General features: G+C 43.3%; 1 protein-coding gene across 3 annotated transcripts in view; it reads right to left on the bottom strand.

Moving 5' to 3' along the window:
• Positions 1 to 21,062, bottom strand: part of lhfpl2a (LHFPL tetraspan subfamily member 2a) — a 50,581-nt gene that overhangs the window by 4,450 nt on the left and 25,069 nt on the right. Inside the window, exons 1-2 of one of the 3 annotated variants that reach the window (XM_032570764.1) lie at positions 13,526 to 13,608; positions 5,726 to 6,532 (exon numbers count right to left, since the gene is read on the bottom strand). In XM_032570764.1, the coding sequence (XP_032426655.1) occupies positions 5,726 to 6,143 (418 nt within the window). In that variant the 5' untranslated portion in view covers positions 6,144 to 6,532; positions 13,526 to 13,608. Of the gene's footprint in view, positions 1 to 5,725; positions 6,533 to 6,662; positions 8,584 to 13,525; positions 13,609 to 21,062 lie in introns of those variants that run through there. The other 2 variants (XM_032570765.1, XM_032570763.1) reach the window with 2 other exon arrangements.

The following is a 21,062-nucleotide window of genomic DNA, read 5'->3' as shown; positions in this document are numbered from 1 at the left end:
CCTCTGTTTTATGGTAGGAATACATAAAACAGAGGCACTGTGTATAGATATCACAGGTTTATTTACTCCAACAACTTGCTAACACCTGGCAGCCATATGGGATATTTAGCTTGACTTTCCTTGACTTTCCAAGCTGTAAATTTGACATTGGCTGAAATTCTTATAGATTTTTCTGTTTGGAAATGTAATATTCAGCCTTCCAAGAGCAAATTATATTCACTGTTACTTTTATTAAAACGGTACACATCTTCACTTCTTTTATATGAGCTAGCTAGTATTAGCACTGCAGTACTTCTAGCAGTTGCTAGGAGCATGGAAAGAAGCAGTTTGAACCCCATAATAAGTCATTGCTTAACAGTTAAAAGGAGGCCACTTTATTTTTATTTTTTACATCCATTACGTTTGCCTTGTGTTGGCCATTGGTGAAGTACAGTAGTTAGCTAGTTAGCTTACTTAGTTTAATTAGCTTTTAGCTGGGCTTCAACATTAGCGTCTAGCTGTATTTCCATGTGTTAATGTCGCATAAAATCCTAGTGAGGGGATTCCAAGGTGCCTCTGCTGTGAGGTACTGCAGACAAAAACATTTCCCGTCGAACTCCCATTACGACACTTAAAAAAAAGAGGTTGCATCAGGCAGGGAACGATTTCCTGATTTCCCGCCAAAACATGCGACCGAACATAAATGCAGCAAGACCCTCGAGTATGACAGGAAAGAGCAGCCCACCCCTTGAATCTTCACACGCAGTCCTGTCAAAGGAAAGCGGAGAACAACAGGATAAGGTAGCCGACCCAACCGCACGGTGTCCTGCGTCTCAGTGGAAGTCATGAAAGCAGCAAACTGCTTTTATTTTTTATTTTTTTCAGCACACCAACGCGTTACAGATCCGACAGAATTTGAATTCGATTTGAAGTCACAAGGTTTCCGGCTTCCCTTTAGATGGGTCAGCCGGCCAGACGAGCAGCCTGCCACCGATGGAAGCTCAGGGGGAAGACATTCATACTAATGCAGTTACTGAGACCCAATGAGACGTACAGGAAATGAGGACTTCAGCGGCGATATTTTCATTCCCTCTTCCTCTCTCTGTTATTTTGCGTCTGTAAAACAAGGAGGTAAAACGCTGTCTCTCTTAATCCCTCTTCCTCTCTCCTCGCTTCCTTTCTTTCTCCTCTCTCTCTCTTCAAGCACCCAATATCACATTAAACAAGGAAATGAAAACTAGGTCATAAATTCTTTCCACATGTTGCTGCACTGCCCCGACGTCCAGGCCATGCCTGGTGATGGATTGAAGGCATGGTTTTAATTCCCAACACCACCCCACCCCTCCACTGACACCCCCACTTCCCCCTTACACACACACACACACACACAGATACACGCCGTCATTCCCAGCCCCCTCCACCTCCTCCACCTTAAAACTGGACTCTCTAACCTAATATCCTACTGAGCTCCGCCCTCATTTAGCCTCAATAACCCTTTGCACTGGCTCTTGTCTGCGTTGCTTCCAGACTGTCAGTTCTCCGCCGTCAGTCCATCTGTGATAGCGGCCGATCCTTTCCCCCAATGCCAATTTTCTTCCGTTCGGGGAATAAATAGGAAGTCTGGAATGGGGCTGGGGCTGGTAGTCGATATTTAGAAAGAGATGTTATGACTTTTTATGGTTTTGCACCAAAGTGTAGAAGAACTGGCATCCATTTCTAAATTTATTTGACAACCCCCTCCCCCTCCCACCTCAAATTAGGTTTTTCAAACTTGATGCAGAAATATTTTTGGACTTCCAGTTCAACCTGAAAAATAACACCCATACACAAAACAGAAAGAAAAAGATTGTATATTATGAACTGCGACTCGCTTTTCATTGATGCTCCTGGGCATTAAACCCTGGTAGAGTACTTAATAGGGCGAAGGTGTTTCTTTATATTCCTTTAATGCCGGTTGTGTTATATTCAACACATACCGCGGATCATGTTCCCATAAACTCATGATCAGATTTAAGCCAGAACATAATTTTCTCCATTCTGCATACGAGTCTATTGTGTGTGCGATACTCGAATAAACAATCTACTGAACAGAAAAAAACATAGGTTGTTGATTATTCTATAAATTGTAAATGAATTGAAGCAGTAAGGGGGTAAAAGTACATGAGGTTGGCTGACAGCGTTAAGACCCGCCTGCATTTCTTCAATAATAACTGAGAGGAGATCTTTTCACAAATTATCTGTCTCATACTAAACTGTCACAATATTGAGACAGTTTTAACTTTTTTTAAAACAAACAACAGCTTAACATTCCCTAATAAAAGTTGAATTTGATCCTCTCAGGAAAACATTCCGTGAGTATTTCCACTCAATACTCATGAGTCATCGCCATGACAATAATAACTTCCTTATCTGGGTCTGTCAGGCCCAGTTTTATCTTCATTGTACCACACCTGCGGTGTAAACACAGATATCCAGGAAATGCTCTTACAGGCCTGGCTGTGCTGTTTTCCTATTAGTCAGAGCTGACGTGTCTGCTTCTCTGCTTTATATGAAGTGGGATTTCTTCCGTCAGTGACAAGAACTCCATAAAAACAGCCCTAAACTCCTGCTGGAGGGTGTTTCGTTCCTTTCGCTTCCAGTCTGGAGTTTCGTAAAGCTCTGTACCTAAACCTGCAACAGGGCCTGTGACTCAAGGCCAGAGGAAACTTTATTGTGGCTAATAAAGGCACACGGCAGCAAACACACAGGAATCAGAGACAGTTTTACAGCTGAGTTTGTTTGGCGTCTCGTCTCTAATCCTTTTCCTGCTCCAGTGAGGCAGGCATTTCAGTAAAAGTGGAAATAAATTCTCTTATAGGTAGTCTAACTGCTGCATAACAAGCCTTTTGGGGACCTTTAAAATGTACGCCGCCAGGATGCAATGCTTAGCCGACTGACCCTCTGCAGAAGTCTGCTCGAGTCATTCTGCTAGTCTTAAAACCAACCAAGCCTACGCTGTCGCTTTTAACGTTTTGCGAGACATGGCGGCGTTCAGGACGCGTGTCACATGGGTCCGGGTGACATCGGGGTAATGTGGAGATGAGACTAATGGGACTGGAAGTCACTTGAGCGCAATGACGCGACCATCTCTGGCAGCTGCATCGCAATCTTCCCATCTGAGGTCAATCGCTTTCCCAAACATCTGCCGTCTGGTTCCAGTTTTCTCATTACCGCGGTGACGATACACTTTCTGGAAATAATCATTAGCAACAGAAAGTCGACGTGGTATATAGTCTCTTCGGTAGATATCACCCGGAGTGATTATCACCCGCCAAACTCTTCAGAAAATGAACTATGTTTAAGACTGTGAAACGCATTAATGAATGACTGATGCTGGAGGAAGAACGAATCAACAGAAACATTTATAATGACACGACAGGCGGCAGGCCGGCTCCGGTTTCAACCCACTCAAGTGAAATGAGGGAATGGGAAAAGTGATCAGAGTTCAGCTGCAGGGAAGCGAGGGAAACTTGGTCGCCTCGTTTCAATGTTCGAAGCTCCCTTTGCCTCGTTTCCACATCCTCATCCTGACTGAGCTGCATGTTGTCTGCACAGATTTGGTAAAGAAAGTCAGAGAGGCTTTGTTGTCACTGCTGTTCAAGCGATGAGTCTGAGATGATTTGACTTTTGCACCTGCAGAGTTTTACAAAGGCTTTTGTCTGACTTTACCGACTCGTCCCTTACAAACAGCAACTTCTCAAAGTAGAGGCTGTGAATCTCTTCACTCTTTCACGCTTTTCTAGTCGAATTCATCGCTCCGGCCAGTAAAGACATATTGAACTTACCCACCAATGAAGATTGTTTAAATTTTAGTTCAAAACGTGGAGGCAGGGAAATTGACAGACCTGGTTAAGTCGACATCAATGACAGAAAAGCCAGAAATGTTCAACTTCTAATGATCATTCAGAGGACATACAACAAAAAATGTCTAAAAACAAGAAAACTGATGTTACTGTGGACGCTCCGTAGTCCACACATTATACAAATAGGTTCTAACACCAGCACTAGTATTGGCAAGGCGCGCAATAAAACCTCCACCTATAATAAGTTATTTTAAGCTCACTGTTATAACGGCTGCTTGTCTTGGACCAGTTGAATGGGTTTCGGTGGATTCTGAGGACCGGGTTTACAGCACTTCGGCATGTCCTTCACCACTCGCCCAGCTTTTCTCTTTGGCCCGGCACCAGATAAACAACAGCGGGGGAGGACAGCCATAATCACCGGTGGGGGTGAAGAGAGAGACCGCTCCTTTAAGCATGACCTCCTCCCCTCTATAATTCACCTCGTCGTGTCAAAGTGGCCCGAGCTCTTCCCTCAGTCGCAGAACGCGCATACAAACAGATACGCATGCGTACGTCTTGGATGATAGGGCTCCAGCTGACCGGGTAAACATTTGGGGCGACGGTCGCCCCCAGGTGACGATGGAACGTCTTCCTCGTCTTTTCATTTTCTGCGCACGACAAAGTTGCCCCACCTCCCGGCCCCAGAATGGCTCCAGTAGAATAAAAACACATAATTCCAGCAGTGGGAGTTGTGGAGCCAGTAATGAAGCGTTTAGCTTTGAGCAGAGCTTCTCATTTACCTTGATGAACGCCGGAGGCCACAGGAATGAACAGAAACAATGCGGCTCGGGTGAACCGAGGCGGCTCTATTTATATCTGAGTCAAACCGAACTACAGTCAAGAAGGAACGATGTATATTGGAGCATGCGCAGCTGGGCTGAAATTGGTTCTTGGTCAATCGAATGCTGACTAAGGTGTATGCTGAGAAATGTGTCAAACAAAAAAAAGCTTGTTGCTATGGAGATTAGTGCTGAAAATGTCTGGCGTCCAGGTGGGAGATGTGTACTGAATATGTGGTTGGAAGCAGATTTTACACCCTGTCAAGTTTTTCACATTTTGGCCTGTGGTTGGCTTTTATTGTAGTGTTTCAGTTATCATGATAAATTTCTTATAAAGAATTTTGATCAATGTCACAATTAATGATGCTTAAAAACCCACAAAACTCTCCACATTCTTGAGATTGCTTATTTAATTATTTTCCCCCCAAGTTTTGTTCAATGCGAGAAGCTGATTAATATGAGAAGTAGCCAAGGAAGCTATGGTAACCGTGGAGGAGCTGCAGAGATCCACAGCTCTGGTGGGAGCATCTGTTGACCGTATATCAATACTTCCTTAAAAGCTGCTTTTTCTATTCTTCATGATATTCCAAGAAGAAATCCATGGTGGAAAGAAAGATGTGAGAATTCAATTTGCCTTCGAGGGTCACAGCAAACATGTGACAGAAGATGTTTTGATCAGATGATATCAGACATGAACTTTTTGGCCTACAAGCAGAAAATAGTCATGGTAACACATAGTGTTAAATTTAATGGGAAGACAGATGGAGCCAAGTATAGGGCAATCCAAAAAAAAATCAGAGACTGCAGGCTGACTAAATATGCACTATATTATTTAGTTATTTATTTAGTTTAGTTATTATTTACATTATTTGTAAAATAAAACCCCCCATTAAATCCATGTATTGCTATCCTTCCACTCCATAATCATGCACTACAGTTGTTTGTCTTGGCTATATTAATAGCCTAAAATAATGTAAAATACTTTTAAGTAGTACCTGAACAACACCATCTTGGAAATAAGAACAAATCTGAAAGGACCGAACAGGCAGCGAAACGTGTTTAGATCCAAAACAAAGATCCTCTCACCTGCGATCCCTTGCAACAGTCCGCACACATTGAAGATGCTCTTCTTCATGATGCTCTGGAAGCACATGGTGAAGATGGAGATGAACGCCACGGCACACAGCAGCAGGATCCCCGCGGCCAGAAAGATGGAGGTGGCCTGCCAGAACCCGCTGGCAATCTCCCCGAAGTGAACGGCGTACGGTCCGCACAGTATCCCCCGCTGCATGTGGGCCAGCTTGATGCAGCGCCCGTAGATCCCCAAAGTCGGTCTGTAGGCCTCGCCGGCCGCCGTGGCGAGGTGGGGGTAGACGGAGTCGTGCGTGCGGGGGAACCCCACCAGCCAGTCAGTGCTCATGAAGGCGATGAGCTCGCTGAAGGCAGCCACGATGCTCAGCAGAGTCCACAGCATGGAGCGGCAGGTGACAATGACATGGCACATGGCTGACGGTCGCTCAGGGTTACCGACGGGTGCTGAGAGGCGAGAAACGTGCGTGGGCTACCTGTCTCGTAAACACCGCCAAGCTGAGGTTACGATCCTTCTCCAGAGGAGACGTGGGAACAAGGCAAACCCTTTGCAGGAAGGACACACAAAGGTTCACATCAATGATTCACAGTCCGCACCGTCCCTCTTGTCCCCTCGCGAGTTGTTTCACTCTTCTTATCTTCCGCCAGAGTCTTTTCAGAACAGCTGTCGCTCCGTCCTCCTCTGGGCCAACCCTCCTTCTGTCAGCTTGGTCTTCAGACTCTTCTGCTGACTGCTGTTTGGTGTCTACATTGTATTGAAGTCGTTTTGCCACAGCCAGCCCGCTGGCGTCACTTCAGACACACCTAAGAGATAAAAAAAAAAACACACACAGGGAATCAAGAACAAGAGTGAGCACTTTAATTGCATGCATAAAAGGTAATTGCACGTATGCGAGAAGCTCAAAGATGAGCGGCAAGTTTTTGTGCCGCGTACTGAGGGAGCCCGGGACTCGATACGGCTTCCCGCTTTGATGAACGGAAAAGACGTGCAGAGGTTGAGGAAAAGTGTGCGGGAGGAGCAGAGAGAGGAGGAAGGGAGGCTGCTGGTGTAGATCTTGAAGGGAGGAGTGAGAGGGGGTCTAATGAGTTGTGGAAAGATGAGTTTGTTTCAAAAGGGCCTTCTCTCTTTTCACTTTGTTTATGTTAAAGGATTTGTGATCAGGTCACTCAGGCTGCTTCCTACTCCCTGCGGATCGTCGACTGAAGTTGTAAAAATGAAAAGGAGAAAATTTATGTGCGTGTCTGGCTGTGTTTTTGTGTGCGCACTGTGGAGAAGGAGATGGGGAGGTTAAAATAGACGGGGAGACGTCGGAACGACGAGCGGATGCAGACTGAGAGAAAAACAAGCTTGGGGCCTCTCATCTGGCAGCCCACACAGCTGACCTGAGGTCAGCCAACGGATGATGGGATAACGGCCGTCCGGCTGTCACGTGACTGCTGATAAACTCAGTGCATCAACTCTGCTGAATCAGGGGGCACTAGAGTCAGGAAGTGACATTTTTATTGACTTTATTTACCCTTCATCTAACCACAGCAGATCTTCCCCAGACGGTTTGCTGTTCATCATCATCAAAATACACACAGCAAACACTTTACTTTACCAGCACAGAGTTGCATCTCATTTTGCCTTCAGAGCTAATAACTGTCATGTGACTTTCCCGTCACACTGCAGACACATTCACCCACTTACATCCACAAATGCACATTATACACACCGAAAGGCAAAACAGCAGGCAACTTTAGGCCAAAGTGCTTTGACCAAAGTCACATCGACTTGTGAAGGAAGCAGGATTCATATCGACAAACTTCTGATGTCAAGACATCTCCACTACTGAAGTGGTCGAATCAGCAGTAAAGTATGTCATCTGCATATGGGTGTACTTGAATCGTACATCCATACGGTTAAAGCAAAATTTTTACGGATGCATGACTACTTCTTTCAAATGCTTCCTTTGAGGATTGCTCCTTCCTTTTGTCTCTTTGTCCTGGAATAATCTTCAGGTCATACAAGTCATACTTGTATTTAACATAGTGTTATTACTCACCATTGTAACTATCTTATTTAGGACAAAGCTAGCATTGTAGACGTAGGAAAGAGAAGTAAATAACTACACTTGATGACCCAAAGAGCAAGCAAGCGTCACCAAACTCCAACAACTCAACTGAAAAAGAGACGCTTGATCTACCAACTCAGTCTAAGAGTTGTTTTGTAGGGATTTTTGCTAAAAATGGAAATATGTGTCATGGCAGCTAAATTAGTGTTCAACAGCAGTTTTTAACCACACAGTTTCGGGCCGGAGCTTCAAACTTGGCATTACCGTTCCTATTTAAACAAGTTTACTGATTAGATTGTGGGCTGCATTCTTTCTGAAAAGGCGATGAAACTAATCTGATTAGTAACTCTAATGCTCTGATGGGAACGGCGCGTTATCGAAAGAGGACTGGAATGGCTTTATATTTGGGAAGTTCTTGACTTTTCTAGTAAACGCTGCTTCACACACATCCCCAAAAAGATTGCAAAACCTGTCATCTTTGGCCACCGTTTAGTGAAACACAGCAATTCCTGACAAAGCAACAACTTATTCAACTGGATTTCTTTCCAAATTCGAGCTACTCATGCTGTTCCAACTGAAACATAAGCTTTCCCCGGAGTTATTTTCCTTACGTCGACAATTGTATAAAATTTCATAGATTAGGTAGCTTAGCTTGATTTATTAGGCTGTAAAACAGCTCTTTTCAGTCGAGTGACTGAAACGACAGATTCTGGTTAATTGCAAGAGAATAAAGGACCTCCTCGTTCACGACTTCTCTATCCAAACCCCAAGAAGAATCTCCAAAAAGCCTCTGGAAACAAAACAAGCGAACTTTCAGTGAGTTAACAAAAGTATGAGATTTTATCTATGAGAGGCATTAACATATGTAAGCTGAGCGCACATTAAAAGAGCAGCGGGGATGCCAGAGAAGATTAAAAGGTGCTTATACAAGCCTTTGTGCTCATGTTATAAATACAGCTCTGGGCCAAATCTCAAAGCTGTTTCTTCTCTTTGAGTCTACTTTTTTTTCCCCTCCCTGCCTCGGTTTCCCTGCTGCCTCTTGGGAGTCTGTTAGTCATTCTCCGACCGGAGTTTGGCAGGGCAGCAGAGAGAGCAGGGGACCGCTGTTGACACGTGTGCCGGCCGCACTGAGAGGTTTCCATCCCTCGGTCCCCGGTGATCCCTCCCAGCAAGGGATAGGAGGAATGCTGGTCCCTTTGTGGTCACATCTCAAGTGTGTGTGTGTGTGTGTGTGTTTTTAAGAGCTTTGTGCACACGCACACATGCGAGCGCGTGCTCTGGTCTACGTCATCCTGTGGCGATATCAAGACAAGTCTTCTTTCTTTTTTTTTTCTTCTAGCAGACAAAGTGACCCAGATCTCTGGTCTTATGCAGGGTGGTGTGTGTGTGTGTGTTTGCACAAACTAGCACTGTGTATGTTTGGATTGTGTAAAACAGATGAGCTCATAAGATCGGGCGCAGACAGCCGACTCCATTGGAGTTGGACTAAAGTTAACTCCATGAATCACAAGTGTTCTCGTTGCCTCACCATGAAAAGCTCCGGGAACAAAGGCAAAGCTCTTTCAAAGACTCCGCTCCACCTTTCGCACTCATACAGCTGATGTCTCCGCAGTGTTTTGACAAGAGACGCGGTCTGACGTGAGGACGTGAGACAAACGGGCCGTCCAAAGGGGTCGGGGTCAAACATTTGCCGGCCCGTTGCGAAGACTAATTCCTCACTGACAGGAATATAGTTGAAAAACACACCGGAGCTGAAAGAATCCAAACCAGCTGGGGGAATATGGAGCGTGCACGACCAGGACATTTAACCTTTGACCTTCGCCTCGCTGCAATGTGGTTGAATCGCGTGCCAGCTAGAGGCACAATTCCTTGCTTCTCTAAGGTTCGTCTCGAAAGGGGATTCGAAGATGTAAAACTAGTCCAGTTCCATTAATGTGCCTGGTATTTGTGGCAACATGTGCCCAGACGTCTGCCAAAAGCTCCCAGACAGACGGATCTGAACCCAAGTTTCCCAAGATAGAGAGGTCCATCTAAGTGGGGCTCGACTTGGATTTATGATGTCCCTAATACTCTGAGTAACCCGGGGGGGGAGACGGGGGATTATTCGAGGTTCAGTTTACATCCAAAGAGGAGTTTAAAACCCCCAGACTGCAGCAACTACCCCACTGACCTCCCACTCTAATCCCCATGACCGCCACTACTTAAAGGACTCTCAACATCTGACACATGTGCCCCCCCCCAAAGCTCGAAGGCAACTGCTCGCAGGAAACCCGAGCTGGACCCAGAATCAGAAGACAACCAGGGGTTTCCAGGCAGGACAAAAGTGCGGTCTGTTGTGGTTAATTGATGAATTTGAATGATCAGAATGATAAAAGACGCGCAATGATTCTGTAAGATGTTGAACTTTATTAGAACTGCACCAAGGACGATGCTGCACAGCTAGCATGTGATGCGTTACGCTGATGATACAGCAATACATGCAGTGTTGTTGAAGGATGGTAGAAGATTTAAAAATGTGTGTCTACATATGACTGTTTACAGTCTGTCCCACAAAAAGTAAGCACTTTGATAATGAAACAACAAAAGAGAGTAATCATGTTAGCTAATTTCATTTGGGGATTAACAAAGTAACATGACATTTAATTTAGTTAGTCACTTTTCCTTTGAACTATTGTCAGCAGACCCCTAAACTGTCGCCAGCTCCACTAATCAAATAATCAGATCACAAATTGAAGGCGGGATGTCATCTCAACTCTTAATTTCCCATAGAGAGTAGAGAACTACCAAATCGCCATCAGATTTCACAGCAATGGATTTCTACACTATTGTCGTCAAGGAGAATAAAAGGCTTCGATAGCTTTCAAAGACCTTAGAGTTGACGTTTCAGAAAGTACTGAGTCACATCCTTAACGTGACTCAGCATGGAGTCAGTTTAAGGAAAAAGCTCAACTTTCATTGTAAAGCCAAGCCAATCAGATAGCTGGCTCAATGAGCAAAACATACTACTGTGTTTTTGTGGATTTCTGTCAACATTTGTTTCAGTAATGTGCACTGAGGCGGATCAGTCGGTGCCAGTGGTGAAAAAACACTTTTTTACTAAAGTTTGCTTGCTTAAATTTGATTGGTACCTGTGAGAGATCCTATAATTTTTCAGATATTCATGAAGTCATAAATTTGCTTGCTTGAATATTAATCTAATTATACTTTACCCTGTTGACATTAAATGTGACGGTAGTTTACTCTATAGCTTTTGCGAAAATCCCCTTACCTTTCAAAGACATCTGAGCTTGTATTAAGTTATGGCATGTCAAAAAAACTCAGAATAAAATATATTTCCACTATTTTTGCTTAGCTGACCTGGACGCAGTCAAAATATTGATTGTGATATTAATAGTGAAGTTTCTTTTAGCTGGTTTTAAAATGGTATTCTGGTAACATTTTTTACAGCATAGAAAAGAAATCAAGAGCTGATAGACAAGACAATTGTGCAGTAATGTGGTAAAACATTTTATCTTACTAATGAAGCTGAAGTTGGTACAAGATTCACAACTTTATATTTGGTAGTAAGCTAAAGCACAGCAGCGTTACAATACACCCAATTCACAAGAGTAGGCTTTCCATAATACTGCCAGAGGAGCCGGTTCAGTAACAGACTGCTGCTTCCCAAGTGCTGGACCAATAGATTTAAGAACTCTTTTGTCCCCCATGCCTTAAGACTGTACAATTCCTCATTGGGGGGGGAGGTGACACAGGACAGAGGGTGGAAGGAGTAGTGACCCCTTGTATTTTTCTCCATACTTATCAGGTCAAACCACATAGTGCAATACGATATCACTGGTCAATCTATCCGTCAAATTCTTATATTTTTTTTTGTGTTGTATTTATATTTACTTATATTCTTATATTCTATATTCTTATTCCTTGTTTCTTGCATAATTTAAGGTTTTTCTTGCATAATTTAAGGTTTTGGTTACTCACATTTGGTGTGTACCTTAGTATTTAATTTGTATTTTGTATTCTTTTGCACTTTTGCTTACTGTGTGTTAACTTTGTGTTTTGCCTGGGAGCTGCTGGTAACTTCAATTTCCTGAGGGAGTCTTCCCAAAGGATCAATAAAGTACAAGTCTAAGTCTAAGTCTATACTGAATTTATGAAAATACAAGACTTTAGCGGAGCTTTGGGAAACATTTGCAGGTTTTTTTTCTCTCCACGAACTACAAACATTGTTTTCAATAATGAGTCTATAGTATTATGGGTCAGATTTTTATACAAATCTAACTTTAGGAGTGTCCTAACACTTAAAAAAAGATTGAAAATGCTCTTTTACCCCGAAAATGCAGCTCAGTCTTTCTGGTTTGATAGATTTTGTGCCTAAAGACAGTCCCAGCGCTTCTAAATTATTCCTATCATTTGTCACTCTCACAACATTTTTCTATCGTGAACTCAAATTGAACGACTCAAAACATTTCTTCAAGGACTTAAGTAACTGTTGCCAACCAATTGGATGATGAGTCTTTCTTAGTCGACTCTTGGTGGAATGAGATAGTCCAAGAACTACTTCCTTGCTTACTTCAAACTAAAAGTTTCAAACATACAACAGGAATCAAGGGGTCAAGTTTGAAAAAACTATTTTAGGCTGACACCAATTGGACACAGGATAAGGAAATTGAGGAAATCGCAAGATACTTAAGGCCTCCATAAGATATTTACAGTGGACCCCAATATTCAATGGATTAGGAACCACAACCGCCCGAGAACAGCTGAAGTTTGTGAAACCTCTCAAAGAAATGCCTATAATCGCTTCTTTTAATAGTTCGAACACCAGTTATACCTTAATATGTACAACCAAGCAGGACCAGGGAAAGCAGAGGGTACTCCTGGTTCTGGATTATTTCACTCTGAACCCGTTTAAAGCCTCTGGGAGCACACCTCCTGTTCAGACGGCCCTCAGAGTTGCTCTCTTTTCACTTCAACAACACAGCAGGAAGCGCCTTTCCACAGTACCACCGACAGGAAACAATCTGCATATCTATGGACTTGTCAGGACTGGAGTCACGCGTCACCATGGTGAGTGTTTGTTTAGAGCTGGTGGAAGAGTTAAGAGGGAGTCAATCCATCAGGGGAGCTCAAACGTCCACCACTAAAACTCATCCAGCGCCGCTACAAATAACTAGATTGCTTCGCTTTCACACCGATTCCTTTGTACCACGCAAGGAAAGCAATGACATAAAACAAAAGGAGTGTTTATAATCTGCAAGGATGTGTTTGAATGAGAGGCCCCAGCAGCCGCTGAGAGGGAATGCAGGAAGCTGCCGGTCACCGAGGGCATTAGACCGGCAGCAGCGACGTCTGGTGAAATCACGTCAAGGAAAATCTACAAAGAGTCTCAAAACTCTGCAACAATGACGAAGTCGTTCTCTTGCAAAGAAAACACAGTTGTCATGTCTAACTGTGGCCCACACAAAAGCCTCGGTCCTGATATTCTTTAAGGAAAATTACAGACTGGCATGGTAGTAATGACATCACAGGTCAGATTTTCCACCCTGACGAAGCGAATCTGTCCCAACTTTTCTGCACATCTGCTCAACATTCACTGCAGTTCAAATTAAAGGCGTAAACTTTCTATTATGTCACATCAGCCAAGAAGTTTCACAAAATCTCCTAGAAACCTGGAGAGCTATCTCAGTTAAACGAAGAACTCAGCACACGAAAATGAGAGCGAAAATCCGGGTAACAGTCCGACCTGTCTCCATCGGTCTCCTCCAGTTCTCCATGAGATGTTGCTCCTCTGCAATGACTCTCCTCCCTTGCACACACACTTTAAAACTGTCCCCTCCCGCTCCGACCGCGGGACCCTCCCCACGTCCCTCCTCCAGGACAGCCGAGCCACGTCTGATTGGCCGAGCCTGCAGCTGGAGCTGCGCGACTTGAGAGGGTCCACATGGTGGCCATATTTCAGCAGAGAATCTGGGTTAAAAAAACAAAGCGGCGGAGCAGCAGAAGGGCTCGCTTTCCTTTTCCCTTTCAGTCTCAGTTTCTCTCACCTTCTCCCTCGTCAACCGAGGCGAACATCTCACCACCAGTTCACAAAGGAGTTTACACTTTAAGAGTACCCCACAAAACACAGTTGTGGATAAAAATCGCACTGTTCTTTGGGTAGTAAATAATAATAAATTGTACATAAAGCATCTTTTCCACTCACAGCTGAATGGTTGCCATGGAGATGAAGGGATTTCTCAAACATGCATGAAAGAATCAAGGCAAATCTCCAGGTATATTTTTGATGAGGGAATAATATTATTACACGATGTAGAGCTCAAAAAAGTCAATTTTACACAATCCTGCCCCTTTAATTTGTCCATTTTTATATCTGTGTAAGCCTTAATTAGTTGTAATATTAATCAGCAGTTTAAATTTTACAGTTAAGCTCAAAATTGAAAGATTTCCTTTTAAAGTTATTTCATCTATCTGGACGAAGTTGTCAAAGATTAGGCTCTCAAAGACCTAATGTGCATTACCAAAAATAATTTTGAAAAAAGTGGGAAAATGTCAAAAGCCGGTCTGAATTTACACAGGGTTTCCTATATGGGTTTTATTGCTGTTGTGCCACTAAAGATTTTTCCACTCCATTTTCCGCAAAAACGAGAATACGCTACTTTCACAGTAGCTAAATATGTTAGAGAACAATTCCTTGAGTCACTTTGTAAAACAGAGCGCGAAGTACATATTCTTAATCTTTACACAAACTTTACTTGAACTTGGACAGTAAAATATTGCAAATATTTTCTGCTTTTGCAATTTTACAAACCGTTCATTCTGTAAACTTTGCAGGGACTCAAACTCCATCTGGTTGAAGTCGCTGTTAACCAAACCCTGAACCACAACACACACAGATCCCCTTACATCCTCCTCCTTCAGCCCTGTGTAAACATGTGACGGCCTGATTTGTTAATTGACTGGTTTAGCAGATGGCTTCATATCTGACTAATGCTTTTCCTTTCTCCGGCTGGTGGGAGAAAAGTCTCCCAGGACTGCTTACGGCAGCAGCGAGTGCATTCGGCCAACAGTGCCGTCAGCTCTGCAGCGTTTGACTCACAAACGAGTTCCATATGAAGGCGGAAAAAAATGGGGGCCGACGCGAACAGGAAGAGAGGCCGAGAAGTTGATCAACGCGCAACAGGAAGCTCGAAAAGGAAGATCGTCCTGTCAGGCTGAGAGAAAGCCTGGCTGTTCAAAAAACAGTTCAAAAACTGTTTTGAAACGAGAAAGTCTGTAAACTCAAACTAGTAAAAGTTCTCCTGTGACCCGTTTCTATTAAACCCTGGTGCCTCATTGTAATGCTGTGGTTATGTTGGATGTATGAGAAGAGGTTAATGGGCCATTTAAAAGCTGCACACTCTTAACTAAAATGTCTTAGCATATCACAAATGTGCAGTTTCTCCAAAAAAACAAAACACACAGGCTGTTCACTAAGCCCGCTCAGTTAATCCTATTGATGCCGGCCAACTTTCTGTTTTTTTGCGCTGGATGCAAAGTTTACAATGCCAACGCTGGAGATTTACCTCTCCTTTCATCTCCGTAAGCAATTGCTTCTTGCACTCGCACTAAAAACAGCGATTTATTGTTTCGGCCAATTAAAAGAAACAAGAGGCTTTTGTAACTCGCATGATAATCAAGCTACTTATACGCTCTCTTTGGTCAAACGGCAAGCTTCTAACGCCTCCAGATTTTGTTGAAGCTTACGACGACTATAATCCTAGTGTCAAAAAAGGCATCAAAACAGTCCAAACTGCTTTGAAAAATGATGATATCCAGGGTGAAATAATTAACAGCAACCTAAAACTGCTAAAAAAGTGAAACGGTCCTTTTATTTACTATGAATAGAGATCAGGAATCAACGTTAGCTTCGTTAGCATGCCACGGTGTAACACTGCGAGGCGTCCACCTCCCGTTGACTGCATATCCAAGTAAGCAATAGGAAACATACTGGCAATGTTTTCGAGCACATAGATAGAAAACCTTTTAGTTATATTTTTTAAAGTGCTGCTTGCTGATATCCTGGGACATGAGCCACTTTAACCATATGGGAAACTGCTACTGGACCAAATGAAAAGCTTCAAATCAGATACCAACTTCAGCACCAACACCCACCAGAATGTATGGCAGTACAGTGGACCCACAGTCACAAATACTTTAAATCCACGAACACTAGTGGAGAAACCCTCTAAAAGACGTGTAACTGTCCATTTAGATACTCCCAACATCAAATATGCCTTAATATCCGTTAATGCGAACAGTGTTGACAGTCTTAGCACTACGGCAGCAGCTAACATTTACAGTCTTTCTTATCTCCACTCTTGAGGGTACAGGCAATAACTTGGTGCCTTGGTTTGGCACCAAGAAAGTAGCAAATATAAGGGCAACTGGATTGCCCATAGCGTGTCAAGTAGCATTTCGGCTAGGTATTTCAGCTTCCCAAGATGCTTTTTCTTTCAAATATTGTAGATATTTTCCATGAAAAAAAAATTCTGCGGACCTGTGAATTTTGGAGTTAGAAATTCACGACCAAGTAAATTTGCGAATGGTTAGCTGCGAACTATATTTTCTTCACACTGGGGACGGCGCTGTTTTTCATTGGCCAAACGTGCCCAAGAAAACTTTTGTTTTTATCGACCAAATCTGTTTATTCCTAACTTTCTTTCGGACTAAAGACAAGACAACAACCAGTTTCTGCGGTGCTTCATTGATTTCATGTGCTAAAGTGTCTTGCCATTTACAGCCATAAACAAAAAAATATCTTATTTCATTTCTCAACATGCACAGAAAAATCTGTGACTTAGTGCATTTGTGGTTTCAGTTTAGAAACCCACCGTGACTGCAGTCTGCTTATATCCTCCACGCCTCCAGAACCTCGCGTTTAGCAGACCCGGTTCCACTACTCCGTCGAGGTGCTTTGAACTCGCTATTCATGCCAAGATTTGACCACAAATCATCTTCCAAAACAGAGAGAGAAGACATCTGTGGAGCTGAAGTGAGAGCGAAGACGATCTGACAAGTTTCCTCCAGCGGTAATGGGAGCTCGGGCTCTCACATCAAAGACCGGAGGATCGGACAGGAGGAAAGACCCACATGTCAGGCCAACGCGTCATTCACAGAGTCAGCCGAGTGGCCCGTGATGTTGCTGGTCATTCATCTTCCCCCCCCGTCACACTTCGGTCAGCGGAGTCAGGTAGATCTGAAGAGAGACGACGACTGTGAAGCAAAGCAGGGCAGCAAACAGCTAACAAGTAACAGGTCGGACGACGAAATCAACCCGGCAGGTTAGCCAAGATGTCTGCGAAGATAATTTATTGAGTGACCAGAACATGAAACACCAGGCTCTGTTTTGAATAAGGCATGGAAGGGATGGCAATTCAGGAATTACAGTTATTGATTGACCAAACATGCCGAATTGTCTGATTCAGAGAAAATGTGAATATTACACTGGCAGAGGAAATAAAAAGCGAATATGTTTGACATTAGTATATCAAAGTAGTAATATAAGCAAGATGTTTGGTGTTTCTGTGTAGCTTTGAGCTCTGAAGTTTAAAAAGCTGCCCCCTGCTGGCTAAAAGAAGTCTGAAAGTCACATCCAGTGCCTTGTAAACAATTCATACACCTTAAACTTTTCACATTTTTTTCATTTTGCATTGACCGTTGCAACCACAACGGTCAATGCATTTCAGTGGGATTTTGTGTGACAGACCAACGATAAAGTAGCAGATAGTTGTGAAGTGAAAGGGAAATTTCTTTTTGGGATCAATAAAGCACTTTGAACTGCCTTGATGCTGAAAAAGTGCTATATAAATAAAACTCCTTCTGAATTTGAATGATGCATCTTTCATTGTTTTCTACAAGTACAACTCGGGTAAGTGTTAGTTGCATAAATATTCAGACCTCTTAACTTTAATACTTCTAGAGAAATGAAAGTCCAAACAACCTAATAAAGAAGAAAGCGATTTAGTTTAGATTTATGTCCTGATCTGAACCCGAACAGAAATTCAGGCCAGGTTCTGGTCGGGTTGCACATCTAGGACAAAGAAAGCCAAATGCACAATATAAAGTTGTGTTAATCTACTAATTACCGTCCAAGTAGAGGAATAGATAGTTTAACTTCTTGATGAAATAAACCTAGGTGAGAGTTAGTTGGGTGCAGAAGTTCATCAGACTGAAACGAGCGCATTGCACTGCGGTAACACGTGTCTCCGCTCCTCTCAATCACTCATTACAGATGATTTGCACCTGACTCACCCTGCAGCTACAACAAGCAACAAAATGGAGCTAAAGCTGGAAACACAGAAGTCACGCTGCTGGGTTGGGCCTATCACTAAAGTTAGTCGGGTCAGATCGGGCTCGAACACAATGCCTCCAGGCTCGGGCCGGGTCTGCAAAAGACTTCCAACTGAGGTCAAGGGTCACCTTCCAGCAGAACAATGACTCTAAACAGCCAGAGCTATTTTGGAATGCTTCAGGTCAAACTATTTTTGTGTATAATAGCGGCCCAGTCAAAGCAAAGACCTAAATCCAACAGAAAATCTGCGACAAGGATCTATTTCGACTATTTGTTGGAGATTGAGCTATTCTGCAAAGAAGAATGGGAAGAGATTCCAGTCTTTAGAAGAAACCCCAACAGACTTACCAAGAGGGAACGAATTCAAACAAATGGCACTCTTTTCTCACTTTTACATGATGAAAATGATTAAGGTGTTGTTAATGTAAATTCATTTTCTTTTTTATATATATACCCAATCCCAAATTTCTGCTTAAGGCAGAAAGAAAAACTACTTTAGAAAGAACAAAAATTGAAACCAGCATAACCAAAAGCTTTGTTTTGGCCCGTGTCGAAACAATATTTCCGGACATTCCTCATATCTCAATGAGGTTTTTATCGCCACGTGTTTTCAATCGGAGGTGCGCCTGCCGGCCCGTGTTGCATCGCTCCTCGGCCCGGCCGCCTCGAGGACACCAAGAAACGGAGCGGCAAGAAGGATTTATGGAACCATATGGATCGATTCAGTCATGAACTCCTCCGAGAGATTACAGAGTTTCCATTTTCTTTTGAGAAGGGAAATTGGATGACGACTGCTTTACAAATTCCTAAAACAGCAGAGCGACCGAGACAAAGGGACCGTCTGCCATCCTGCTGGGGCTTAATTTAAAGTGAATGTCCTCGCTGTGTCTCCTTTCAGCTCTGTTTGGCATTTCCCCGCCCTCAGAAAACCTCCAGCAACAGATACGCAGCGACAAATCCAGTCCTCGGCGCTACACGTCTGCGGTGCAATGGAGGTCTGAGCTGAGTTTGAATCGCGCAGAGAGAGGCTGCTGCAGCACATCTGGCCCCGTCAAGAACCCATCAGCCGCCACATGGAGACAGATGTTTGACAGACGCACACAGAAGAAGAAGAAGAAAAATTTAACCGAACCTACAGATCAAGTCAAGCTGGATGCTCCTTTTAATCATTGTTGTTACAATAAAAGAAGTGATTCAGAATGCACATGTTTTCTTGTAGTAATATGAAGCCATATTTATATAAGGGTTGCGCACAGACAGAGCAGAACTTCACAGATGTAAATATCATTTAAAGCTACTCACCAGAATTTTCTGTCAAATCAACTAAGCTCACTTTATGTGTAGTTTTCCCACCTAGAGAGACATATATAAAGATCACATGTTTTTTTTTTTTTATTCATGGATTTATAATTATTCAGTGTAAAGAAAATCTACCCTACCATGACCATGCTTCCATGTGCCACTGGTGACATCACAAAAGGCAACTGATAAGTCCTTTCAAATGTCGATTTGTATTTCTCGTGTTTTCCGTCTACGTCTATCTGAACATAATCAAACTTCCGTAACACTTGTGATTTTAGTTGGGTTTCTTATTCAAGCCGCTCAGTTTGGGTATTTGCAGTCGACAAGGTTGACCAAGAGCGGTGCCTCTGAATTTGGACACATCCAGTGTAGAGCTAGCATTAGCATCTTTTTGAGCCTCTGTCAGCTTTTGAATTCAAAAAAGTTATTTTTAAATTATTATTATTTTTGGTTGAAATTCTGAAGAGGAAATCTGTACTTCATTACTCAGCTGTGTTTTTGTTGTGATTTTCACATCAATGACGACAACCTGAGCAACGATGATTTCCGTTTTTACAATAGAAAATCCTCCAACCCAACCTGGGCAAATGTGAAAAAACGTAGTACAACACAGAACAATAATAAGACTTTTTTTCAAAATACCTACTGCATTTTGAAGTGTTATCTGTACGGCGTGTTTAATTTGTGAGCCAACAAGGGAGCATGGCTGGATCATAAACGTGCAGATGTGTCGAAGATGAGAAAATCCCTGCAGGACAGGAGCGTGGGAAAGAAATGGAGCACACGAGTGTTGAACAGACCCACAGTGTAGCTTTTCGGCCCTTTAGGGCGTGCACCTGCCAGAGGTGTGGGGCGTACCCGTCCAACACGGAGGATCAAGTAAGGAAAAGCACCTCTGACTGAGAGGAATAGTTGGATGACTTGTAGAGAAAACAATCTTAAGTATCCCACAAGTCTTGTTTTACAGCACATAGTTACACGGTACATAATAAAAACTGCACACATGGATTTAAGTGGGGGGGGGGAACATGAATATTTCGCTTTTATCTTTTAGTATATGGTTACTGTCTCCCCTGAAAACATCTGTTTATGCAGTCCGACCGACTGTACGTCAGAGCGGTTGAGAGCTGACAGGGAGCAGGAGTCGTTCTCTTCAGGGATGCGGAGGAGGTGGGAGAAAGGGGAAACCTTCAAATAAGCCTCTGAGGGAGGAAGGTCAACAATGCCTCATCTCCTCACACTGACCGAAAACACCCGCGGTCCAATGAGCCCGCGCAGGAAGGAGGCACAAAACAAAAGACCATCTGACATATTTTTTTTTTCCCCCTCCGGCCTCAAAGTGGGTGGTCAGCCAATTCCGCCACAGACGGCGAAAGGTCCCGGCGACGTCTTGCCCGGAGATCGTTTTGCTGTTTGCCTCTCCCCACTCTGACACCATCTGTATGGCATCAGTGAACAGCTACATATCAACTTGTGATGTCTGAGCTGAGGGTTAAGGAGGTGGAGCCACAGCAGCAACACAGACATCCATCACAGAGATAGAAGGAGAGAGAGGGAGATAACGATGGGACACGGAGCCAGATGGCAAGAAAGAAAAACATAACTCCTTAAAATACCTACCAACACATCTTGATGTTGCCTTAATTGG

The sequence above is a fragment of the Xiphophorus hellerii genome, chromosome 8 (genome assembly GCF_003331165.1).
Source record: "Xiphophorus hellerii strain 12219 chromosome 8, Xiphophorus_hellerii-4.1, whole genome shotgun sequence".
NCBI classification, from domain to species: domain Eukaryota; kingdom Metazoa; phylum Chordata; class Actinopteri; order Cyprinodontiformes; family Poeciliidae; genus Xiphophorus; species Xiphophorus hellerii.
This window is presented reverse-complemented; position numbering and strand designations above follow the sequence as displayed.